The sequence below is a fragment of the Chanodichthys erythropterus genome, chromosome 24, assembly GCF_024489055.1.
Source record: "Chanodichthys erythropterus isolate Z2021 chromosome 24, ASM2448905v1, whole genome shotgun sequence".
In the NCBI taxonomy this organism is placed as follows: domain Eukaryota; kingdom Metazoa; phylum Chordata; class Actinopteri; order Cypriniformes; family Xenocyprididae; genus Chanodichthys; species Chanodichthys erythropterus.
The window spans coordinates 29,865,285-29,892,479 of NC_090244.1; the positions used below are offsets into that span (position 1 = coordinate 29,865,285).

Genomic DNA, 27,195 nt, shown 5'->3' on the forward strand with positions numbered 1-27,195 from the left:
GCAGTTGAAAAAATGAGCCTATTTTCAAAAAAGTGGAGTCTTCCTTTAAGTAATGACACAGCTTAGTGACTTGGTATAATTACTGTGGAAATGAGAATGTACAGAGGGCAGCCTACAAACTCCTTCATTCATCGTATCTGGTCCTTGGGTCTTTAACTGTAAAATCCCCTACAATGGTGTTAAAAATTGCTCTGTGCATAATAAGCCAGCGTGTTATGGTGTGATTGGGCCAGAATGTCCAGTATCCGCCCCTGGTCAAATGAAAGTGCACGGACCAACCGCAGGTTGTTAAATCTGACACAGAGACACTGAGGCATCATAAACCCTAAATCCAGCATAGAGGGGATCAGTGAATGAGGTGTTGAATGTGTGTAAGTGTGTGAGTGTGTATGTGTCAGAGACGCTGAAGAAGGACAGAGTGCCGGATGACCAGTCCAGATACACTCCTACTCTGTTAGATGACGGTGAAGGGGCAATAATGTTATTGCTCATATTATTGTGCCAGACAGTAAATCCATTTGCAGTACAGTACAGACTCCAGGATTTGTTACTGTATCCAAACCAACAGTCATTCCCTCCTTTCCTGCTAATTCCTTTGTATGTCACGGCGATACCAGCCCCCTTCCCGCCCCATTCAGCCTCCCAGTAACAGCGTTCAGTCAGACTCTCTCCACACAGGACCTGCTCATAGTTTTCAAATCTCTCTGGATGATCGGGATATGACTCTGGGTCTTTGACGTGTGTCACTTTTCTCTTCTCCTCAGACAGAGAGAGTTTAACATGTGCTGTGTTTGGATCCAGTGTGAGATCACAGGCATCTGAACACAAGAAACACAAGAAGAAGATTAGAAGTATATGTGAAGTTTCAGAGCGGTGTGTGTGTGTGTACTCAGCAAAAATGAAACATCCTGCCAATTTTAACTGCTTTTTTTCTAGGAGATTTATATTTTGTAAATATTTGTATGAGCATAAAACAGATTTAAACTTTACAGAAGTTTCATTGACATTTGATTTTTTTTCCCCGCTTTTAAACCATTAGTGATAAACGCATGAAAAACATTGTTAAAACCCTTTCCAATAAAGATCTGTAAAGCTTATTTGGATTTTACAAAATTATCTTCTATCTATTAATGTATGTGTAAGTAAAAGAAAAGTCTTACATTTTCTCAGTCCTTCTTGAATTCTGAAATGTTCCCCATGATCCAAACTAGAAAGAGACCAATGAAACATTAGTCAGCACTTATGTAAATAAGTATTTCTCAAAATGAGGCATTCAAAAATGGAAAACAGGAGCCAAATACAGAATTCTTAAGACACAGTCTAATCAACTTAATAGCAGTCTAATAGTTACAGAGATCTAAAGACAGATCAGCTTAAAAACCAACAGCATCCATAACACAGTGACAATAAATTCAAGACTAAGTGACTAAACACACAGCTAAATAGATTTTGAACACAAAAAAATGTCACACCTAAACCTAAACATAGAGTTTATTTAGTCCACAGTGAAAACAATCACAACAGTCATGGATTATGATAAATACATCCATATCACAGATGATGAGGCTTATTAGAGTTAGACAATGAACTTGAAAAGCAAGTATCAGTTGGACAGTCCTATCTGTATAATCCAGACTGGTTTGTGAACAACAGGGAATCCAACGTGGTATAAAATCGAAGCACAAAGAGAAAGGGGCAACAACAATAAACTCTAGATGAGAGGACAACACAATGAGACTACACCAATGAACTGGCAAGGAATTAATGCACACGCTGAGGTATATATAGGGGAGAACAAATGAACAACAGGCTTGATTAGACTCGTCAGCTGATAAGCTGCTATGGATGCTGAATGAGTCAGACACCACAGACACGATAGAAAAACAACAGCATTGAAAATACAGACCTGAACCGTGACGGTACCAATCCCCTAAAATCAACTCTTGGTTGTTATCAACAATCAGAGAGTGATTTATAACCTTCCCAATCCACCAAATACTGGAAACCGCATCCCTTCCGCCTCAAGTCCAATATATGATGAACTGAATATACTGGTTCCCAGTCTATAAGATGCAACAATGGAAGAACCGGAGCAGATGGATTAAGGAGAGAATGAAAAACTGGCTTTCATTTGAAGACATGAAAAACTGAATGAATTCTCCTGTACGCTGGAGGAAGATTTAAATGAACAACTACCAAACTAATAAATCTTGGTGATGGGAAATGAGCCAATGAATTTGGGAGCTAATTTCTTACAAACGCAGTGGAGAGAAATCTCACTGGAAGAAATCCACACTTTTTGACTGATGACGTAAAGGGGAGGTTTCGACCGGTGGCGATCAGCCTTAATCTTAACCTTAACCTTGCTGACACCTTTAGACAAAGACGTGAGCAGATGGGGCCAGTGATGAAAATAATGATGGCTGGCCCGTAGATGGCACTGGCAATCGAGTTATGTGCATACTCAACTCATGAGAGTCCATGAGGATGGGTTCTGTGAAGCAAGACACCACAATGTGTACTTCAAGTCTTGGTTGGCCCGCTCTGTTTGACCGTTGCTCTGTGGATGGAAACCAGAGGAAAAACAGTGGCCACCAGTAACCAACAAAGCTCCTTCAAAATTAAAAAATAAACTGGGGTACCGCCAGAGACCCTGTTCATCGGGAAGCCATGAATGCGAAAAGGCGTGATCAATAACCTTGAGTCTACTGATAGGCATTGGTTTTTACTGGACATGAAGATATCAAGTGTCCCTCAGCACTGCAGTAGAGACAGACCCTGGGCTCTACGTCACTCCTTCTCCTTCAACATTCATGTTTGACCAAGCTGCATGGGTTCAGAATCTGGAGAGATGTTGAATTGAAGCTCAACAGCAGGAGTGTAACAAGAGCTGTGCATGTAAACCTCACTGCCCTGAACTCAATAGGCACTCTGGCAACTGACACTAGAGACTGTGGTCTTTAGCCTCCTTGTTAGAATGCCCGACTCCCATGCTGGTGGACCCGGACAAAGATCAGCCAGAATGCCTCTCTGCCTCTCTACCATAAGCAGTGCGGTTGAACACCCTTTTCATCTCCTCTGAACCTTTCTTTAATGATTTACAGCACGGATGTCCTCTTTCCCAACAGCAGTACCCCACTGGCCTGCTCAACCCGAAAGCAGAGTGATAACTTTCCTGGATTCAGATGGTTAAGCGGCTGGTTGCAGAGCAAAAAACAAAGAACGCTTTGATAAAAGGTTCCACAGAGATTCAGCTCAACTGAATATGTATCTCAAGAAACACTTTATGCAGTACACCAACGCAGACACAGACAATTAAGCAGCAAGTATGCTTTTTTATTTGTATGTGAAGTCGAACGCACAGCCTTGCAAAGTATACTTCATTTGACTCGAATGTGTACACAGGCGTTCAACACATGCACATTCACTTATTTAATCTCAACTGAGAATAGCAGTAATAATGATCTTGATATTGCCCCACATACTTGAGTATCTGAAGTTTATAGTTTGGATCCTCCAGTTTGTGGTTGAGCAGCTGCACTCCTGCTTGTCCTGGGTGATTGTAGCTCAGATCCAGCTCTCTCAGATGTGAGGGGTTTGAACTCAGAGCTAAAGACACATAACCACAGCCTTCCTCTGTCACCATACAGCCAGACAACCTAAGGAAACACAAAACAGATAAACAGATATACAAAATCAGATAATCTTAACCAGAAGATTAGGAAATTGAAGTGAAGACTCAAAAACATAGACCTGACTGGATATGGCTACTGATATTTTATTTAGAATGACTGTTAAAACTTGAGTGCAGGGCCACTGCTTCTAGATGTGCTGCCATCTTATGTCACTTCACACCATGTCATAACAGGAGATAAAGTCTTTCACTGGCTACAAGGACAGCAACACAGCCATAAATTCTACAGACAGCACACTGCCAGACACTTTGAACCTTTTAATTTCTCGATTTGACTGTAATAGAGAGGCCACAGCATAGATCCTGCACTACCAGAGAAGGACGACCCTATTCAGCGGCACCAACATCAGCTGGACGAGCAACACAAAATAGGTGGCCACATAAAGGTAAGCAGTTTTTGCTTAGTTTGTGTAATGGAGTTAAAAAGAATGTTAATTATAACAATATTCATTTTGTTTAATTACATGAAATTAGAGGGAATCAAATGGTGTTTTGGTGCCCCCTAGTGGATAATAAATTGCAGACAGTAATTATTTTGTCCTTTTGCGCTTACCATAGTTCAGCAGAAAATGGCTGATACTGCTGCGGGTATGTGTGTTTCTTTTCTGTCCTGATTACTGTTTAAAAATGTTATAAAAGTGCATACAGAGTTTGTTCATTTTATGTTTTTCTTGTTTCAATTTATGGTTTATGTCTGCAGTGTTTTTCTTTGTCCATAAAATACACTTTATTGTTTCTCAGATTCTTGTGTGTCATCTATGCGGGGATAAGGCGACAAATGTTACATCTGCATTGTTCAGAGTCTGCCCGTGGTGGTAAGGACACTAAAAAAGATCCTTTGATTCCAGAAGAAATAATTGCAATGCATGCACTGTGTTTACTGTCAAGTGGGCCTTGATGGATGGCAGTAAATAAATAAAAGTTAAAGTATAGGTAAGTGCACATAAAATATGAGGAAGTCCTAATGCTATCACTCTGTTGTGTTGAGGAAGTGATTCACAGAGGTCTGCACGGATAAATCCTGTAGTATATTGTTCTTCAATGTGTTGAGGAAGTGTTATCAGTGAGGAAAAAAAGTGATCAGAACTAACAGGTCACTCAAGGGAGTGTAGAATGGGAAAATTGCATTTATGTGTGTATGTAGTCTGGGTGAGCGTCTGTGTGAGTATATCTGTGACTGTGGCTGTATAAGAAAATAAACTCTGTTTGTTGTGGACAGTGAGAGCATAGCCCTCCCTGGCTGTGACTTGAGTGTGATTCGATGGGGTGAGGCGCATTCGTTGTCCACTTAGAAATAGTGGATGAATTAATTAGCCCTGCAAAGGGACAAAGAATACATGAATGAGCCCTAAAAGTCCTAATATGTATGAAAATTCATTCCCCAGTTAATAATAAAGGGACTTGTATGAATGTTGTGATTGTTGTGAAGGTGAAATAAATTAGAAAAAATGTTTCAAGAAATTATCTTTGCAGATCAGAACTAAAATTATAAAATATATGATTTATCTAAATGAATGGTGATAAAATCATTATCTACTTATGCCAATTAAAAATAACAGAAATAAAGACTTAGTTTATTTAAAAATAAAGAGTGGTTCTTGTTGTTGTTGTTGTTTTGGCACTATTTGGATGCAAAGTGACAATATAAAGGAAATCAATGCAAGTTGAATAAAGTGCAAATTACAGGAGAAGATAAGGTAAATTATTTATAAATAAAAATAATTATGTTTATTTTGCAAAATTATATTATCCATGGAATCCAGCTGTTCGTACTGACACCAGTGGTGGATCCTCCACGCTGGATGCAAACCTCTGATGCTTGATGACGGGTTCCCCTGACAGAACAGAGGGGGGTTGTGGTACGACAACTGCAACAAGATGTGACTCTGGGGTGTCAGACATAATGTGGCGAGGTTCTGAAAGATCCACTGAAACGTGACGAGGCTCTGGAAGATCAGTGGAGAATTGACTGGATTCATGAAGATCAGCAGTGATTTGACTTGACACACGAAGATCGACTATGATTGGCTTGGCTCAGGAAGATCGACTGTGACTTGACTTGGCTCATGAAGATCAACTGTGACTTGACTTGGCTCATGAAGATCAATGGTGACTTGACTTAGCTCATGAAGATCATCTGTGACTTGACTTGGCTCACGAAGATCAACTGTGATTGACTTGGCTCATGAAGATCGACTGTGACTTGACTTGGCTCATGAAGATCAACTGTGACTTGACTTGGCTCATGAAGATCAACGGTGATGTGACTGGATTTGTGAAGATCAATGGTGACTTGACTCATGAAGATCAGCCGTGATTTGACTTGGCTCATGAATATCAACTGTGACTTGAGTTGTGGCCGCCATTTTGTGAGTGTGTTCTACAGTGCCTGGTATTATACGAGTGAGTGCAGGGTCTGTGGCTGATTCTGGGCAAGACAAAAGTTCACAGACAGCCTCTGCGACTGGGTCGAGACAGGACAAGAGTTTGCAAACGGCCTCCATGGCTGATTCATATGAGTAAAATGTAAAAAGGGAAACAAAAAAGAAAGAAAAAGAAAATGAAGTCCTGTCACTGTTCCAAAAAGGATAGAGAAGATTTGTTGAAAAATGCAAGACAAGCAAGAAAAATATTAAGGGACGCAGACAAACACACAAACTATACCCCCAGAAGGTCAGTTCCCAATACTCGTAGAAGTTTCAGGAACTGTAGAAGTTTCAGGAGAAATGCAGATGGAGGGAGTTAGAAAAAGAAAAACAAACAGGGCTACAGGTGAGCCCAAAGAGGACATGGGATAGAAAAAGTAAGAGAAACTTACCTTTAGATGGTTACACACAGACACGGATAGCATTAGAGAAAATGTAAACACAGTAGCATGTGAAGAGGAACCGTTAGAAATAGAAGAAGAGGAGATTGATTCAGAATCTGTCACAGGGACGAACTCCGTGATCCCCTCGTCTGGCCAGCAGAGGGCGCCCTCACCCGAATATTGACACTCGCACTTTCACTACATTTCCAATCAGCCCCGTACCTGGTACTGATCACACCACCTTTGTGTTTTGACCTGCGATTGTTCTCCGCCTGTCCTGATCTCCTACTTGTTCTATGACCACAACTTTGTCTTCCCTCTGTCACTGTATCTGCCGGTTCTGACCACTGCCTGTTTGACTACGTTTTATAATAAAGCCTGCAAATGGATCCTACTGTGAGTAACGAGTCGTCACAGAAGACCTCGCCAGAACTTGATCTAGCGGCTTTTTCCCATCTGTGTGCCACCATATCTGCCCAGGCCAGCCAGCTCGCTGCACACCAACATCAGTTGAATCGCCTCACATCCATTACTGAGGAGCTGGTGAAGGCTCTTAAAAACATCCATGTTTCCGCTCCCACGCCGACAACAACAACAGCCGCCAACACCGCCATTACACCCGCATCGGAGACGCCGTCTCAGGTGAGCCCTCGTCTGGCTTTCCCAGAAAAGTTTGATGGAGACCCAACTATATGTAAGGGTTTCCTGCTTCAGTGCTCGCTGTTTGTGGGACAACAACCCAATCTGTACTCAACTGAGGTGGGGAAAATTGCCTTTGTTTGTTCATTGCTCACTGGCAAGGCATTAGAGTGGATTACGGCGGTTTGGAGAGAGGACGGCTCAGCTTTCCCATCCTTTGAGAGTTTTCTGCAGCGATTCCGGGAGGTGTTCGATCATTCCAACGAGGGCAGGAGCACAGGCGAGCGTCTATTGGAACTTTCTCAGGGAAGGAAAACGGCGGCTGAATATGCGCTCGCTTTTCGGACTCTCGCTGGGCAGACGACGTGGGTGAATGATACGCTCAAAGTATTATTTAGGAAGGGACTGAACCACGATTGAACCGAGTTGGCCTGTCGCAATGAGGGGAGAGACTTGGAGTTTCCTGGTTGATGCATTAAAGCCTGTACTGTGTGTCACTGTGCCAATCTCCATAAATGGTAATCAAATATCCAGCCAATGGTAATCAAATATCCTCGATGGCCCTTTTGGATTCGGGGGCTGCTGGAAATTTTATGTATAGTGATTTTGCCCTCAATAATCACATAGCCCTAATTCAGTGTTCATCTTCCCTAACAGTGGAGGCGATAGATGGAAGACCGCTGGGGTCTGGAATTATATCGTCCATTTCACAGGAACTACTGATGCAGTCTGGTCTCTTTCACACTGAGAGGATTCAATTTTATATACTCCCCACATCCAACACTCCGGTCATTCTCGGTTTACCCTGGCTTCGGAGACACAACCCCCATTTCTCATGGAAGGAGGGACAGATCACACAGTGGAACTATGCATGCTACCCAGAATGCCTCTCACTCATGTCTTCTCTGCCCTTTCGATCGGTCAATGTCACTGAAGAAGAAACTACTGATTTTAACCTGCCTGAGGAATATAAAGACTTATCAGTGGCCTTTAGTAAAGTTAAAGCCTCAAAGCTGCCGCCATACCGTGACTACGACTGTGCCATTGATCTTATACCTGGCGCAACGCCTCCCAGGGGACGCATATTTCCCCTCTCACAGCCTGAATCCAAAGCTATGACTAAATACGTTGAAGAGGAACTAGCTAAGGGCTTTATACGACCTTCTACATCTCCTGAGTCTGCAGGATTCTTCTTCATTCCCAAGAAGGATGGGGGACTTCGACCATGCATTGACTATCGTGGGCTCAACGAGGTGACAGTCAAATTTCGATAGCCATTACCCCTGGTCCCTGCAGCAGTGGAACAGCTTCGTTCGGCTAGATACTACAGCTGGATCTACGCAACGCATACAACTTAATTCGGATTCTTGAGGGGGATGAATGGAAGACGGCTTTCTCCACAGCCACTGGTCACTATGAGTACCTGGTTATGCCATTCGGTCTGGTCAACAGTCCGTCCGTGTTTCAGTCATTTATTAATGACGTATTCAGAGACATGCTCAACAAGATGGTCATAGTTTACAGTGATGACATCTTACTCTATTCTGACACCCTTAGCGAACATATTCATCATGTCAGAGCAGTACTCAAGAGACTAATTCAGCACCAACTGTATGCCAAGGCGGAGAAATGCGAGTTCCACAGAACCTCCACCGCATTCTTGGGGTACGTCATTTGTCCAGAAGGCATCGCAATGGACGAGCACAAGGTCAGTGCCGTTCTCAATTGGCCACAACCCAGCACACTAAAGGAGCTACAACGTTTCCTGGGGTTCGCCAATTTTTATAGACGGTTCATCAGAAATTTCAGCTCAGTAGCCAGCCCACTCACGTCTATGGTCAAGAAGGGAATCAAGCGTCTTGTATGGTCTGGTCCTGCCATTCAGTCATTCAAGGACCTCAAGCAACACTTTTTCTCAGCGCACATTCTGCACCACCCCGACCCTGATCTCCCTTTCTTGGTAGAGGTTGATGCCTCCAGTTCTGGCCTGGGTGCCATTCTGTCACAGAAACAGGGTACTCCACCTAAACTCTATCCCTGTGCCTTTCATTCCAGGAAACTAACTGCAGCAGAACGGAACTACGACGTGGGGGACAGAGAGCTTCTGGCCATGAAGGCCGCCTTTGAAGAGTGGCGTCACTGGTTGGAGGGATCCACACACCCATTTACCATTATCACTGACCACAAGAACTTAGAATATCTGAGAACAGCCAAGAAACTTAACCCCAGGCAGGCACGCTGGTCACTTTTCTTTACCCGGTTAAACTTTGTGGTCACATATCGTCCTGGATCCAAGAACACCAAAGCAGATGCTCTCTCCAGACAGCATGAACATGATCACACCCTTCATCCTCCTGAAACAATTCTGCCTACCCGAATCATTGTGGCACTTATACAGTGGGACATCATGACAGAGATTGAACAAGCTAACGCTCAGACAGAAATTCCAGTTGACTGTCCTCCCGATAAAGTCTTTGTTCCTGAAACCCTTCGGAAGCGGGTATTGGATCAGGTTCATTGTCTGCCCTCCTCCGGTCATCCTGGTATTACGACTACCATCCATCTCCTGCAGAACCGATTCTGGTGGCCTATGCTGTGCTCAGATGCAACCACGTTTGTACATCAATGCCAGATCTGCAACACGCAGAAACCATCACGACTACCGCCTGCTGGTCTGCTTCAACCTTTACCCCTTCCACACTGTCCCTGGTCACATATCGCTATTGACTTTGTCACAGACCTGCCAGTATCCAACGGTCACACAACCATCCTTACGGTCATTGACAGATTCTCCAAGGCCTGCCATCTGATACCGCTACCCAAGCTTGGAAGGGAGACCAGTGTTCATCAGCACTCACTCCGTTCCAACGGCTCTCAGCCCCGTCCTGATTGCCACAAGCATACATGAATTACCCATAGCAGATCTATATAGGTGGAGCTGGGGAAGCTGAAGGGTTTCTAAAAGTGCACCGCACTGCTAAAGCAAATGCAAACCAAGTATTTGAAGGTTGAGAATGCTAACTCATTGGCTACTGATGCAGCAAGAACCAGTCAGCTGTGCCCTATAAAGAATGATGTGATTGCATGCAGGTTGAGTTAAGGACCTATTAGCATGCGCCATCTAGAGTTTCATGACAGAACTTTGTATTAGAGTTTGTAGTTCTAGTCGAATTCTCGTCCAACGCACAATGGGTTGTGAGCAGTATTAGCCATTAGAGTGTGCACAGATCTACACTTCAGATTAGTACACCATCAGGGTACCATTGGAGTACTCTTTCCAACATACTATGATTGGGAACTCACTAATTCTAATTATTAATACTATTTAGAATGGATAGCATGTGATAAAACTACTTCAAACTTTCTGGATAATATGTGATAAAACTACTTCAAACATTCTGGTTCTTTCTCAATCCAACATCCAAGTTTGTCTTGACAAACTAGTTTTTTATCTAGTTTTGCTATTTCTGTGCTTGGATCCCTAAAATCACCATTAGCACTAAACATTTAAATCTTGAATTACAAGTATCCAGGATATCAAAAATCAAATGTTGCTCACCTCAGGATCTCCAGCTGACAGTTCGGACTCTTCAGGCTGTCTGAGAGCAGCTTTACTCCTGAATCCTGCAGGTCATTGTTACTCAGATCTAGCTCTCTCAGGGCACAGTTTGGGGATTGTAGAGCTGATGACACAATTTCACAGGACTGATGAGTCAGATTACATCCTGCAAGACTGAAAAAGAGCAGAACACAACAGTGTCATGGCATCTTCAACAGGCAAACAAGTCAGTTATTTTTTTTTTTTTTTTTTTTTTTTTTTTTTTTTTAACCAGAACAACTGCTGCTGTAAAATATAAAAAAAAGAGATTAGTATGTATACAGTTTGGATTCATGAATAGTCTTTCACATTGAAGATGCATTATTTATTTAGCAATGATTAAAATAAATGCATTCATATCTGGTTTGTCACATTTGTTACACCAGGTCCTAACTGATTCATTCACTGATTCTTTGCCCATGCACCTTGTAACCCTGGTAGGCAGAAATTTCTATTCAAACCCAATTTTGCTTCTCTGTCTGCGATCAGATCATTTTAAGCCACTACACTCCTGGAAAGTTTTCAATCCAGTGATCCAGTAAGCTAATTCATTCAAACAGTGTAAAGAAAGCCAGACTGATTACATAATAGATGGCAGAGAGAACAGACACTCACGTTGTGTTCTCAATAAGTTATTTATTCCAGTGTGAGCTTCAGTTTAAAACTTTTGGTTAAAACTAAATTGCTTCTAAAGCTTGAGCCCTCAAATTTTAATCAATTGACAGCCCTAATATATAAACTTTTGTCTCTTAACTGTGCATAAACTCACAGCACTTTTCTGCAGTTGATCAGAGCTGGTATCAGTCTTCTTCTACCCTCATCTGATGTGTTGTATTTTTTGAATTTCAGCTCATCCAGTACCTCCTCTGACATCTGAAGCATGTAGGCAATTGTCGAGCAGTGAGCAGGAGAGAGTTTATTCTCTGAGTGTTTGTTTGATTTAACAAAGTCCTGAATCTCTCTGGATAGAGTCTGATCTTTCACTTCCAACAAACAGAGGAACAGATTGATGGACCTCTCAGTGGAGAGTCCATGTCCATTTTTGATCTTCTCTTTAATGTACTGCATGGTTTCTTGGATGCTCTCTGAGCTTTCCACTGTGTGTGTCAGTAGATCCGGTAAGAGTCTTTGACTGGACTCCAGTGAGATGCCCAGCAGGAACCGCAAGAACAGATCCAGCTGTCCATTTTCACTTTTAATGGCTGCATCTACTGCTCCTTTGAGCAAATTATGCAGTGCAAAAAAGGTCACTGTCTCCATAATAGTGTGCAAATTGAAGTAAAAAACATAGAAAGCTGCAAGAAACTCCTGAAAACTCAAATGAATGAAGCTGTAGACTTTCCTTTGATGAATCACAGATTCCTCCTTAAATATCTCAGTGCAAATCCCAGAATACACTGAGGCATCAGTGATGTCTATGCTGCTCTCTCTCAGGTCCTCCTCATACAACATCACATTGCCCTTCATCAGCTGTTTAAAAGCCACTTCAGCAAGTTTCACAATCACTTCTCTGTTGGACAGCAGGAGTTTCTCTGGATCTCTCTCTTCATACTTCTGATTCCTCCTGTTGATCTGAATCAGCAGGAAGTGGATGTACATTTCAGTCATAGTTTTAGGGATTTCTGCACTCAGATCTTCTTCCAGGAGCTTCTGAAGCACAGTGGATGAGATCCAGCAGAAGACAGGTATGTGGCACATGATGTGGAGGCTTCTTGCTCTTCTGATGTGTGAGATGATTCTGCTGGCTTGATGCTCATCACTGATTCTCTTCCTGAAATATTCCTCCTTCTGAGGCTCATTGAATCCCTGAATTTCTGTCAGACGGTTGATGTATTCGGAAGGGATCTGATTGGCTGCTGCTGGTCTGGAGGTGATCCATATGAGAGCAGAGGGAAGCAGCTCTCCTTTCATAAGCTTTGACATCAACACACCCACTGATGAAGTCTCAGTCACATTACAAACTTTCTGAGCATCTGAAAACATCAGTGTGATTCTGCTTTCATCCAGTCCATCAAAGATGAACACAATTTTACACTCCTCATAGATCTTTGAGTCCAGATCTTGAAGTTCAGGATGAAAGTCGAGCAGAAGTCTGTGAAGACTGTGCCGATGATCTCGGATCAAGTTCAGCTCTCGAAATGGAAACACAAACATGAAATCTACATCTTGATTGGCTTTTCCCTCGGCCCAGTCCAAAATGAACTTCTGCACAGAGACGGTTTTTCCAATTCCAGCGATGCCTTTAGTAAGAACAGTCTTGATTTGGTCACATCCTGCTTCAGGTGAGGCTTTAAAGATATCATTGCAGTAGATTGGAGAGTCTTGTGAGTGTTGTGTTCTGGCTGTTTTCTCCATCTGTAAAACCTCATGTTCTTCATTCACTCCATTACTCTCTCCCTCTATGATATAGAGCTGTGTGTAGATCCTGTTCAGGAGGGTTTCATTCTCTTGGACATTGGTTCCCTCAACTAAGTTCTCATACTTGATCTTCATGCTGGTTTTGTGTTGACCTTTGGCTCTCTGAAGGACATCATCCCCTGATTTCAGATTTCCAGTCTGTGGGATGCAGTGCATGTTGGAAATTTTCTGTCAAAAAGACAGTGATATTATCTCATTGAGTTTCTGAAATCATTATTCATTTGAAATGCACAACAGTAAATTAGCCACTAAATGTTCATACTTACTAAGGGCCAGAGGACATGGAATCACTGATCAAAAGGGGTCGATTCTTGGATCTATTACTGTTCACAGACACACCTGCTGGGTTCTGGAGAATCGTCTCTTCCTCCTGGTGATAATGACAAAAGACAAACAAAATGACATTTTATATATATAGTATAGCTGGAATTAACTTTATATTTATATTGATTAATTTACAGATTTAATCTGCAAAATGTTAATGCTTAAAATCATTATATATATAGTTCTGCCCTGTACTAGTTTTCACATAACAAATGTTTACTGTTACGTCTATGACATATTGTATGCTGTGGATATGTTCCTTTGTCTCTTCTCTAACAGGATTGGGCCCAGGCTTGATGAGAGACTGCCGGTGGTTGGACCAGAGATGAGACCTGGACTATAAATTCCCCCGGATCTCGCTGGAGGATGCTCTCACTTTTGCTCTCGCTCTTTCTCTGATTGCCACTCTCTTTGCTGCTTGCTATGATCATTTCTCTGTGTGTCTCTCTTTGATCATGATTGCTTATGTGTTAGTCCTGTGTGTTAAGCTCTAGTGAAAATGCTGTTAAATCATGTTACATTCTAACAGAGTTAGCCACATGTGTTGCGAGAGTTTTATGTCCTGAACTTCAGTGTTCTACTGTTCATGTTTGTAAACAGGGGCACAGGAGACATTTTCAAAGTGAGCGGCGTTGTTATGACAACGGGCGGTGCACATATGCATGCGCTGAACGCGTCTTTCCGCGCTCGCGCGAGACTGAACGGAACGCGGGAAATGAAGTATGAAATGAGCACCGCGATGCGACCGCAAAAGGCACTTTCACTTTCACAATCAAAGTGCACGCCACTGATAAGCATTGTAAATGCAGTATTACAGTATACACATACCAATGAAACGCACAGATCTCCTCTCGTGCGTCATCCACTGGATGAGGCAATATCACTTTAGTTTATATTTCAGATATCTCTTTTATGGATGCCATCAATGCTTTTGCCTTTTAAGATGTAATTACCGAAATCAAAACAGTCCATAAACTATAAATCCTCATGAAAACGTCAGTCAAGCCAGCTCGCGCGTCAACCTGAGAGATCAGCGTCCTTACCTTAAAGTGTCAAATTTCTTAGTTTCTGAATGGACGGTTTGGCTTGATTGACAAACGCTAACGTTCGGGCATGATTTATATAGGCTACCATCGACCTGTCCTAAAACGCTTTGCACGTTAGCACACTTTGATCGATGGTTTGGAGATCGTGTGTTTTTCTCCGTTTGAGAGCGCATTTCCTGTTCACATCCGCGACAAAACAGCTGATTATTTACGAACGAAAGCTCACAGAAACGTGAAAATGGTCTCATTTGAAAGAAAATATCCTAAGCTAAAAGGTGATATAGTGTGACTGAAGCAGCCCTTATCAAAAGTGCAGGGGTCGACTTCTATCTTTTCAAAACCACGGGGGTCCTGACCCCCCTGTCCCCCGTGCCAACGGCGCCCCTGTTTGTAAACCACATGTGAAGCTGTAGGGAGTGAGTGCCTTATTTATTTTTGTAGAACACTCGGCCATTACCTTTTTCTCCAGTTTTTGAGTGGACAAGGAGTGAGGTTACATCATTGTATTTTTTGTTTCTTTATTTTGATGCACAGTGTAGTTAGTTTCTTTAATGGGAAGTTAGAGTGTTGTTTGTTTTATTGTTTTGGCATTTGCTCACCCCTGATAATTTGCTTCAGTTCTTTTGTTTATTTCTCTTATGCTATTGTTGGTACTCTTCAACTGCAACTGCATAAAAAGATTGATCAAAAGATCAACTAAGAAAAATAAAAATGAGTATTAAACAGCCATTCATTGTTGTGTCATTTATGTTGTGGTCCTGACCTAGACCAGGGCCATAACATTACATATAGTACATAAGTCAAAATAATAACTGCATTTACACAAGTAAACCAGTTCAAGTTCATGTACACTATATCCTTAATAGGGTGTAATGGTACACAAAATAAGTTTTCAGATTTTCAGTACAGCATATATATTATATATATATATATAAATTAAATAGAGGTTTACGGAACAAACTATGTCTGCCTTGGTTCCTCTTGCGAGGAACAATGGATATATTTACCTCAGAGAAGAAGGCACATGGATTGTATTTTGTGTTGCATTTTTGTTAGTCTTGATTCCTCACAACTGTCCGAGTCGGAGTGAACTGTAGCACTAACAGATAACACAAATCAGGGTTTTCATTTAAATAATACATTACATTTTGGTTTGTTTTTCACCAAACCCTGAGGTATACCCCCAGAACACTTGGAATATACAACACGTGTCGCATGGGATCATTCTGTGATCCTTTTGCATCTTTAAAAAAAAGAAAGAAAAAAAAAAAAACGTTGAGCAAATAATTACTTTTCATTTAGGGTGAACATTTAATACTGTGTAAAGGGTAACACTTCAGAATAAACATACATGAATAATCATGTACTCATACCTGAATTAATACTTACTTCAACATGAACTCATAATTAGTGAAGATATGAACTAATCACAAACCAATGAAGAGCTATTCTTAACTACGACAGGAGTCAGCTGCCTTAACTATGTTAGTTCATGTTTGATAATTTATGCATTAATTAACATTTAGGGGGTAAACTAAATCAATCAGGCTCCATAAGAAGGAATAAGAAAAAACGACTGACATCTACAACTTTGTCATAAACTTGAATGGCACAGGAATAGTTTGTCATACTTTTCACTGATCCTCCTTATCAAAGATAGAAAATTATGAATCCACTAATAATTAATCTTAAAAAGGTCTTTGTTTTGTTCCTTCTCATCAACTAAACAATACTGTGACTTATACACAGCTAAATAACAATTTGAAACCTACAAAGAACATTTGTTTAGTGGAGGAATCGGTTCCCCAAAAACAACCAAACAGGAAACATGAATTAAGGTCAGAGGAACGTTTGCTAGGTATCAGTACAGTTCACTCTCACTTGTTAAAATAAATAAATAAATTAATAAAAACTAAGTGTATTGTGTTTGTCAAGACATTTGGTAACAACATAATTTCATTAAGTTTAGTGACAACATGTTAATGTTTACATGGTGCAATGACTGCTACTGTTTTTAGTGGTTGACACAAATTTTACGATTTCAATTCATAAGTTTGTGATTTGATTCCAATCTTGATTCATTATTGATTCATTTGGATAAATATCAGGTACAGTAGCTACATGTTAATTTTTCTCAAGGTAATCTAATGTTCATTCATCTTTATTTACTAGTAAAGAGGAAGAGATGATCAGTTTGTCATGTTCTCTTGTGAAGAAACGTACATAATTTTGAGTGTGTAGCAGAAGAGTAGATGTCATGTCATTAAATTGCATTTTTAACAGACGCTTACTGTTACGTGCGTCTTTTCACCATAAACTGGCCTGTCAATCATCTTGTCACAGTTAACAACCACCACATTTCATTTCATTTTCTATCATATTGGAGAGAAAAAAAAGTAGCATAATGATCTGCCAATCATATTTTCAGTCATATTATTTTCATTTTCATGGACTTACAGTTTGTTTTCATCAGTCAAATGTGTTCCTTTGAGTTTCTCACCACTCAGTTTCCATGGACACTAATCATCTTCACAGCTGTTCGTCTTTTAGTTATGCGTATATTAGTTCCTCACCATCAAGCAGTGTTTGTCTGGTTTTCGTTTACATTAGAACTTGTTTGTATTCTTGCCCATTGGATTGTCATTAAATGCAGCATTGGAACTTATCCTGATTTTTTTTCATCTGTTTGTCTGAACCTTGCTAACAATAATATATATATATATATATATATATATATATATATATATATATATATATATATATATATATATATATTTATCAGGTTAAATATTGATTGTTAGTCACTGAAACCCCTCATTGCTCGTGCACGTCACCATGTTTGTAGTTTTATGAAACTTTTTATTCATGTTTGTAGGTCTGAACTGAATCATCCTCCTAAGTGCAATGGGTTGTGGGCAATATTAGCAGTTATGGTGTGCATGGATTTATTTACTACTGGAAATAGTAGGCCATCCAGGGACTTCTGGCATATTCTTTTCAACTGCTTTGGGACACACTGTCACAATGCAGAAAGGACCCAGAAGCGAATGCTGGTTCTTGTAATTTATTAAACAGTCAGTAAAAGGACAAAATAGGCTGTCTGCCGGTCACCGGCCGTGCAAGGCGGACGCAGATCAGGAGAAGGAGAACTCAAAGGAACCAGAGATCAAACAGGCGGAATGCCTGGTACAGGAAGCCTGCAGACAGAGGGTGCCCGCTGGAAACGCCGATCACACAGTCCACTTGGCAGTCACGGCAGTACAGGAGCGCAGACTTGAAGGCAGAAACAAACAGGGTGAAATCCTCGTTCGCCACGCACACACTGTGATACAGGACTAGATGAGCACACAACGACAAGGCGTAAACTGCAGACATGAGTGAACAAACAATAACCCGACAAAGACGAGAGAAGGGCATGAGAATTAAATAGCAAGGTAATCAGGGCAAAGGAGGAACAGGTGAGAGACTGTGCAGAGCGCAACCGCTGATTAAGATAGCGAACAGCTGAGGGAGAGTGAAAGCAATTAGAAGAGAAAGGCAAAAAAGGAATCAAACCAAACTCCTGACAGTACCCCCTCCCTGACGGGCGCCCCCTGGCGCCCCGAGGAAGACTGACGGGAGCGGAGGAAGTCCTCGATGAGCGAGCGGTCCAGCACATCCCTTCCCGGTACCCAGCTTCTCTCCTCCGGACCGTATCCCTCCCAATCGACAAGGTACTGATGGCCCCGACCCCGGGGTCGGACGTCAAGCAGCCTCTTAACCCTAAAGACGGGGGAGTTAGCGAGAACAGCAGGGGGGAGAGGGGGAGAACGAGAGCGAACCGCAGGCTTAATGCATGAGACCTGGAAAACGGGGTGGACGCGCTTAAGGGAATGGGGCAACCTGAGCCGTACAACCACTGGACTGATAACCTTAGTGACGGCATAGGGACCAATGAAACGGGGAGCCAATTTCCGAGCGGGCGTCTGAAGGGGTAAGTTGCGTGTGGAGAGCCAAACCCTCTGACCACACACATACCTAGGTGCTTTAGACCGACGACGGTTAGCGGCACGACGGGTGCGTTCCCCTGTTCGGCAAAGAACCGATCTCACTCTTCTCCAAGTGCGACGACAGCGCTGAATGAAAGCCTGGACCGAGGGAACAGCGGCCTCGGTCTCCTGAGAAGGAAACAGAGGCGGCTGGTAGCCCAAGCAGCACGAAAAAGGAGACAGGCCAGTGGACGATGACGGCAACGAATTATGAGCGTATTCCGCCCACGTCAATTGCTCGCACCAGGAGGAGGGGTTATGGGCTGCTAAACAACGAAGCATCCGACTAAGATCCTGATTAGCGCGCTCGGCCTGGCCATTGGTCTGAGGGTGGAACCCTGACGACAGACTGGCAGTAGCCCCAATCTGTCGGCAGAATTCCCTCCAAAAATTAGAGACAAACTGGGGTCCCCTGTCCGAAACCACATTAGTAGGAAGCCCGTGAATCCTAAAGACATGGTCAACGACCGCACGTGCAGTCTCTTTAGCGGACGGAAGCTTAGGGAGAGGAACGAAATGAACTGCCTTAGAAAAGCGGTCAACGACCGTAAGAATCACCGTATTGCCACTGGAGGGGGGAAGCCCCGAGACAAAGTCCAGGGCAATATGGGACCAAGGACGGGACGGAATAGAGAGGGGCCGAAGCAGACCATCGGGAGGCGAATTACCGGACTTTTGCTGAGCACAGACAGAACATGACGCAACAAAGCGACGTATCTCACGTTCCATGGCAGGCCACCAAAATCGCTGGCGAACGACTGCCAGAGTGCGTCCCACCCCCGGATGCGCAGCAAATTTGGAGGCGTGACCCCAACGAAGAACAGCTGGACGAACTGACCTGACGACGAAAAGCCTACCCTCAGGACACCCCTGGGGAACGACAGTGTGAGCCAGCGCCCTTCTCACCAACCGTTCCACACCCCATGTGACGGACCCCACCACGCATCCTTCTGGTAGGATGGTCTCTGTGGAGGAATCGCCCTCAGAGGAAGAGAACTGGCGAGAAAGAGCGTCAGGCTTAACGTTTTTGGACCCAGGTCTAAAAGAGATCGAGAAATCGAAACGCCCAAAAAAAAGAGCCCAGCGAGCCTGCCTAGAGTTAAGTCTCTTAGCAGAGCGGATGTACTCTAGATTACGATGATCCGTCCAGACAATAAATGGAGTGGAGACACCCTCCAGCCAATGGCGCCATTCCTCCAGGGCCAGCCGAATGGCTAGGAGTTCCCGATTACACCACGTCATAATTGCGTTCCGCAGGTGAGAGCCGGCGTGAAAAAAACGCGCACGGGTGAACCCTTTGATCAAGAGCGGAGCGCTGCGAAAGCACAGCTCCCACCCCGACATCCGACGCGTCAACCTCAATAATAAATTGTCTCTCTGGATCAGGCGAAATCAGAATGGGAGCGGATGTAAACAATCCTTTAAGACGTTCAAACGCGCATTGAGCCTCCTTAGACCAGACAAAACGGGACTTAGCAGACGTAAGAGCAGTCAAGGGGGCGGCAACCTGACTGAAATTACGTATGAAGCGGCGATAAAAGTTCGCGAACCCTAAAAACCGCTGAAGTGCCAAGCGCGACTCGGGAACGGGCCAATCCGTGACAGCCTGAACCTTGGAGGGGTCCATGCTAATGCCCTCTGCAGATACGACTGAACCAAGGAAGGTAACCGACTGGACATGGAACGCGCATTTCTCCGCTTTGACATAGAGACGATTCTCTAATAATCGCTGTAATACGCGACGTACGTGTTGGGTGTGTACCTGGAGAGATGGAGAGAAAATGAGGATGTCGTCCAGATACACAAAGACAAATATGTTGAGCATATCTCTCAACACATCGTTTACGAGCGCTTGAAAACGGCTGGGGCGTTGACCAGCCCGAACGGTAGAACCCGGTATTCAAAATGTCCTAATGGGGTATTAAACGCCGTCTTCCACTCGTCCCCCTCTTTAATGCGCACCAAGTGGTATGCGTTACGGAGATCCAACTTCGTAAAAATCCTTGCCCCCTGCAGGATCTCAAGGCCGATGACATCAGAGGTAAAGGATACCGGTTCTTAATGGTGATGTCATTCAGCCCACGATAATCAATGCAGGCGCAAGGAGCCGTCCTTCTTTTTACGAAGAAAAATCCCGCACCAGCGGGAGAGGAGGAAGGGACAATAGTACCTGCCGTGAGAGATTCGTCTAGATATCTCTCAAGCGCCTTGCGTTCGGGAGCGGACAGGGAATACAAACGCCCACGGGGAGGAGAGGTGCCCGGAAGAAGATCGATACTACAATCATACGGACGATGTGGGGGGAGAGAAGCAGCCCGGGAACGACTAAACACCGCTCGCAGATCGTGGTACTCCTCCGGAACTCCAGATAAATCAATAGACCCCTCCTGAAAAACAGACAAAGATGAAACAGAAGGAACAGCAGAGACAAGACAATCAGTGTGACAAGACAAGCTCCATGATATAATAGAACTATTAGACCAGTTGATCTGGGGATTGTGCTGTATTAACCAAGGATGTCCTAGGACAATAGGGGCCATAGGTGAATGAAATACTAGAAAAGAAATTGTCTCTTGGTGGTTGCCCGATGTGGTGAGACTCACCGGGGCAGTAGTCCACCGAATGTTAGAAAGCACACGACCATCCAAGGCAAAAGCTGTGGGAGTCTCTTTTAATTCAAGAAGGGGAAGCCCGTGTTCAACAGCCCAGGTCTCATCAAGAAAATTTCCCTCCGCCCCAGAGTCAATCAGGGCAGAACAGACAACTGAAGAGGTGCCCCAGCGAAGAATGGCCGAAATCATGGTGCGAGATTTGAAGGATGGGGATAGAGGAGTTGCGCTCGCCAATACTCCCCGATCTACTGGCGAGCTCTCTCTTTTGCTGGACATGCGGCAGCAAAATGTCCAGTGCCACCACAGTAAAGACACAACCTCTCCCGGATGCGGCGTTGACGTTCAGCGGACGAAAGGTGTATTCTACCCAGCTGCATGGGCTCAGGCTCTGGGTGAGCCTCAGCTGGTGCCGATGATGTGAAAGGGGATTCCCGGAATCCCGTGACGTCAGCACGAGCGCGTCTGCGCAGATCAAAACGTTTGTCTAAACGAATGGCTAATTCCACCAACTCATCCAGGTGTGAGGGAAACTCACGGGCAAAAATTTCATCCTTCAGCTCATCATTTAATCCCTCCAAAAGCGAGCCGTGAGAGCAGCCTCATTCCATTCACAGGTGGCGGATAAAGTCTTAAAGTCAATCGCATAATCAGCTGCAGAACGCCTTCCTTGACGAAGAGCCGCCAGCTGGCGAGAAGCCTCACGCCCAAAAACAGAGAGATCAAATACCTTCAACATCTCTTCCTTAAATGAAATGTACCGATTACAGCAAACAGCCTTAGCCTCCCAGACAGCCGCACCCCAATCCCGGGCCCGGCTCGTGAGAAGGGACACGACATACGCAACCTTGGCGCGGTCTGCAGCATACGTGACGGGCTGAAGGGAAAACACCACCTCACACTGGGTGAGAAAAGCCCGGCACTCGGTAGGCTCACCGGAATAACAGGGAGGATTGTTAATACGAGGCTCGGCCGTTTGTCGCGTCCCCGGAGATGAGGACTGGTCGTGACGTAAGTGATGTAGCTGGCTGGTCAAATCTGTCACCTGGGCCGTAAGTGTATCCACGGCGTGTCTGGCGGCTGATAACTCCTCGGCATGTCTTCCTAGCATAGCTCCCTGGAGCTCGACCGCTGAGCGGATGGCCGTCTCATTCGCTGGGTCCATAGTGGTCGGGTTATTCTGTCACAATGCAGAAAGGACCCAGAAGCGAATGCTGGTTCTTGTAATTTATTAAACAGTCAGTAAAAGGACAAAATAGGCTGTCTGCCGGTCACCGGCCGTGCAAGGCGGACGCAGATCAGGAGAAGGAGAACTCAAAGGAACCAGAGATCAAACAGGCGGAATGCCTGGTACAGGAAGCCTGCAGACAGAGGGTGCCCGCTGGAAACGCCGATCACACAGTCCACTTGGCAGTCACGGCAGTACAGGAGCGCAGACTTGAAGGCAGAAACAAACAGGGTGAAATCCTCGTTCGCCACGCACACACTGTGATACAGGACTAGATGAGCACACAACGACAAGGCGTAAACTGCAGACATGAGTGAACAAACAATAACCCGACAAAGACGAGAGAAGGGCATGAGAATTAAATAGCAAGGTAATCAGGGCAAAGGAGGAACAGGTGAGAGACTGTGCAGAGCGCAACCGCTGATTAAGATAGCGAACAGCTGAGGGAGAGTGAAAGCAATTAGAAGAGAAAGGCAAAAAAGGAATCAAACCAAACTCCTGACACACACTTATTCTAATCTCACACACTATTTAGAATGGACAGTAATATGCGCATGCAGGGGCAGTCTGTTGAATCAGCATTTTGAAGAAATTGATTGAATGAATGATCAAGGACTCACTCATTAAAGGAACACTCCACTTTTTTTGAAAATAGGCTCATTTTCCAACTCCCCTAGAGTTAAACAGTTGAGTTTTAACATTTTAGAATCCATTCAGCCGATCTCCGGTTCTGGCAGTACCACTTTTAGCATAGCTTAGCATAGTTCATTGAATCTGATTAGACCGTTAGCATCGCGTTTAAAAATGACCAAAGAGTTTTGATATTTGTCCTATTTAAAACTTGACTCTTCTGTAGTTAAATCGTGTACTAAGACCGACAGAAAATGAAAAGTTGCGATTTTCTAGGCTGATATGGCTAGGAACTATACTCTCATTCCGGCGTAATAATCAAGGAACTTTGCTGCCGTATCATGGCTGCAGCAGGCGCAATGATATATTCCTAGGCCGTTACTCCGATTTTCACGAAAATTGAACCAGATCATCTTCAGACCATGCTGACAAAAAGTTATGGAATTCAAGTCAATTCCTCAAACCGTTTTCAAAAAACACGCAAACGAAATGTACGTAGTGCTTGCGAAAATAGACGTAAGGCCGTATTTCTGTAATGCTTTATCGTATTCAGACCAAACTTGGTACATGTCATCACAAGCATGACCTGAGGCATCATGCAGTGTTTCGGCGCAGCGCCACCTACTGGAGTGAAGATATGAAAAAATGTTTCTTATAACTTCTGATGGGTTTGTCCAAAAATCATAAATTTCATTCTCGTTAAATTCTGGGCATCATGTCGAGTCGAATGATATCCAATTTTCCCATATCGGACATTTTGGAAGTCAGCCATTTTTAATTTTGTGCTAAAACACTGTATTTTACGAACGCATTAGCATATCGATACAAAACTCGGTATGGGTCATCAGGACAATTCCCTGAAGGAGCTTGAGAAGTTTCGGGCCAGCGCCACCTTGTGGTCAAAAGTTATAACAAAATTTACCAAAATGCTAATAACTTTTGACTTCATTAACCAATTGTAAAGAAACTGGTCACATTTGCCATAGTCGGCTGAACTTCATGTCCGCCATATTGTTTTTCTTCAAAAACCTTTTCGAACTCCTCTTAGACCGTTGCTCTGATTTTCAACAAAATTGAACTGTATCATCTTCAGACCATACTGACAAAAAAGTTATGGATTTCAAGTCAATACGTCAAACCATTTTCGTATACTGGAGCAACGAATTTGAAGCATGATGCAAAACCCATTCTTGAAGCTGTATCTCTGCAATGCTTTGACATATTGACACCAAACTTTGCAAGTGTCATTGTCACCTCACTCTGACCATAGCACAACAATTTGGACACAGCGCAATCTATTGGTCAAAAGTGATGAACCAGTAAATCCTCATTTTTTAAAATTTTTTCAGTTCTTTTGCCTAAAATGATCTTAATAGGTCTTTAATTGCTCACTGTTGAAGTTAATCTGATGCTCCCAGCCATGTTGGCTGGCTTCTTGTGCCGCTTTTTGTGCTTGGCCCCGTAATTGCTGCTTGCAGCTATATTTTCAAAGTTGGTTTTCTTATGTTATCTGAGACAGTTCTTTCTGTAGCTTATTATAATGTATTAATGGCTATTTAACATCATCCTTATACTTTGACTAAGCTAAGCATGTTGCATATTCATTTTTTTCATTAGCCTCACATTTTGTGTAGGCTAGCTTTCACCTGCCCTGGGTATGGGTAGGACTATTACCTCTCTGAAAATGAGAATCAATCTCAGCCAGTCCTATACTATATATGGGTGGGATATATTAGGCAGCAAGTGAAAATTTTGTCCTCAAAGTATATGTGTTAGAAGCAGGAAAAATGGGCAAGCGTACGGATTTGAGAGAGTTTGACAAGGGCCAAATTGTGATGGCTAGATGACTGGGTCAGAGCATCTCCAAAACTGCAGCTCTTGTGGGGTGTTCCCGGTCTGCAGTGGTCAGTATCTATCAAAAATGGTCAAGAAAGGAACAGTGGTGAACCGGCAACAGGGTCATGGGCGGCCGAGGCTCATTGATGCACGTGGGGAGTGAAGGCTGGCCCATGTGGTCCGATCCAACAGACAAGCTACTGTAGCTCAAATTGCTCAAGAAGTTAATGCTGGTTCTGATAAAAAAGTGTCAGAATACACAGTGCATCACAGTTTATTGCTGCAGACCAGTCAGGGTGTCCATGCTGACCCCTGTCCACCACTGAAAGAGCCAACAGTGGACACGTGAACATCAGAACTGGACCACAGAGCAATGGAAGAAGGTGGCCTGGTCTGATGAATCACATTTTCTTTTACATCACGTGGATGGACTGGTGCGTGTGTGTCTCTTACCTGAGGAACACATAGCACCAGGATGCACTATGGGAAGAAGGCAAGGTGTGACACGTACCACCTACCTAAGCATTGTTGCAGACCATACAACCTTTCATGGAAACGGTATACCCTGGTGGCTGTGGCCTCTTTCAGCAGGATAATGCTCCTGCCACAAAGCAAAATGGTTCAGGAATGGTTTGAGGAGCACAACAATGAGTTTGAGGTGTTGACTTGGCCTCCAAATTCCTCAGATCTCAATCCAATCGAGCATCTGTGGGATGTGCTGAGCAAACAAGTCCGATCCATGGAGGCTCCACCTCGCAACTTATAGGACTTAAAGGATCTGCTGCTAACATCTTGGTGCAGATACCACAGCACACCTTCAGGGGTCTAAAGGAGTCCATGCCTCGACGGGTCAGGGCTGTTTTGGCAGCAAAAGGGGACCAACACAATATTAGGAAGGTGCTCATAATGTTATGCCTGATCTGTGTTTATATTTTAGGGTAGTTCTCATTTAATCAATACGTTTAGGAATGACATTGACGGTATGGTGGACTGTGTAACTGGTAATATCAATTTCTGTGTTGACAAAACCCATCACGAGTGGAAAGAAGTCTTCAGAAGAGGGGATAAAGAGGAGGTGAAGCGCATAAAAAAAGAACTCAAACGGAAGCTGAAGGAGGGCAAAGACTCCTATAGGCAAAAACTGGAGGATAAGCTGCAGAGAAACAAAGTGAAGGAAGTCTGGAGTGGCATGATGGAGATTACTGGCCTCAAACAACCAGCAGGAGTAATGGAGAGCGGCCCAGTGATCGCTGACAGGTTAAACCAGTTTTTTTTTTTTTTGTTTGTTTGTTTTTTTTTAACAACAGGTTTAACTTGGATTTTTCAGTAACACAACAACACCCATCCTCCCACAGTAATCCTCTGATGTCCTCACAAACATCTATTCTTTATCTAGGACCTCTCTAATACTTCTCAGTTAAGTGTTCATTTCAAACTTCTTGAGCTGATCTGGGCCCAGTTACATAAACTTAACCACAGAATTGTCTTAAGATGTTTGACCAAATAGTAGTTAGATTTAAGAAGAAGAAGAAATGTAAAATAATTCTAGCACATCTAGAAACATCACAATCTGCCTTATTTTAATATATGATCGGGCGTGGCTATTTGTAACTTGTGATAATTCCTCTGTCATTATTTCCTTTTTTTGGGATTTTAAGTGCAGGTGGAAGACAATAGCTTATGTTAAAAAAAAAACAAACAAAAAAAAACAAACATACAGGATCAAATGTATGCATGACTATCAGTCTATAATATTTAATTATATATAAAAACGAAATAATTTTAACAAATATTATAATATATATATATATATATATATATATATATATATATATATATATATATATATATATATATATTAGAAAAAAAAACTAAATATTAAAAGATTTACTTTGACTTTAATAATCAGCGTTTCTGCCATTTTGAAATAAAAAGATCTATCCCATTTAAAGAGAAACAAAAAGATTCATTCGTTTTATATGACTGCATGGTTACATGAAGAATAACTTCTGAACTTACCACAATATGCGGTTGTTTAAATCTTCAGTGTAAAGACGTTTAAACCTCGAAATACAGACGGGTTCAGAGAAAAATCGGCAGCTGGCAACAGGAAGTTCAGATAACCAACAGTTTGTTACCTGCCACTAAAACTGAATATCCCACAACACCGGCTGTCGGCTTTCATTTACAACCAGAAGTGGGAGGTCATAAAGAGAATAATGACAAGAGAGTGATCGTACTGAATTCCAATCGACCAAAAAGCAGGGAAAACAAATTACATTCTCTTGACATAGATTTGCTTCTTTATTATTATCATTATTTCTATCAAATTTATA

General features: G+C 43.0%; 1 protein-coding gene across 3 annotated transcripts; it reads right to left on the reverse strand.

The window, feature by feature from the left end:
* On the reverse strand, nt 1–26,995 carry LOC137015435 (NLR family CARD domain-containing protein 3-like). Of its 3 annotated transcripts, XM_067380395.1 has the most exons (8): nt 26,879–26,983; nt 15,536–15,627; nt 13,425–13,528; nt 11,510–13,326; nt 10,702–10,875; nt 3,486–3,659; nt 1,161–1,207; nt 1–818 (listed from the first exon to the last, which is right to left on the reverse strand). In XM_067380395.1, exons 4-8 carry the CDS (start codon nt 13,312–13,314, stop codon nt 289–291), a joined length of 2,730 nt encoding a protein of 909 aa, XP_067236496.1. In that variant the 5' UTR covers nt 13,315–13,326; nt 13,425–13,528; nt 15,536–15,627; nt 26,879–26,983; the 3' UTR covers nt 1–288. The 3 variants fall into 3 exon arrangements, with proteins under 3 accessions (XP_067236496.1, XP_067236498.1, XP_067236497.1); XM_067380397.1 differs by lacking the exon at nt 15,536–15,627 and having other exon boundaries at nt 11,510–13,296; nt 26,879–26,995; XM_067380396.1 differs by lacking the exon at nt 15,536–15,627 and having other exon boundaries at nt 26,879–26,995.
* Between the last annotated feature and the right edge of the window lie 200 nt (nt 26,996–27,195).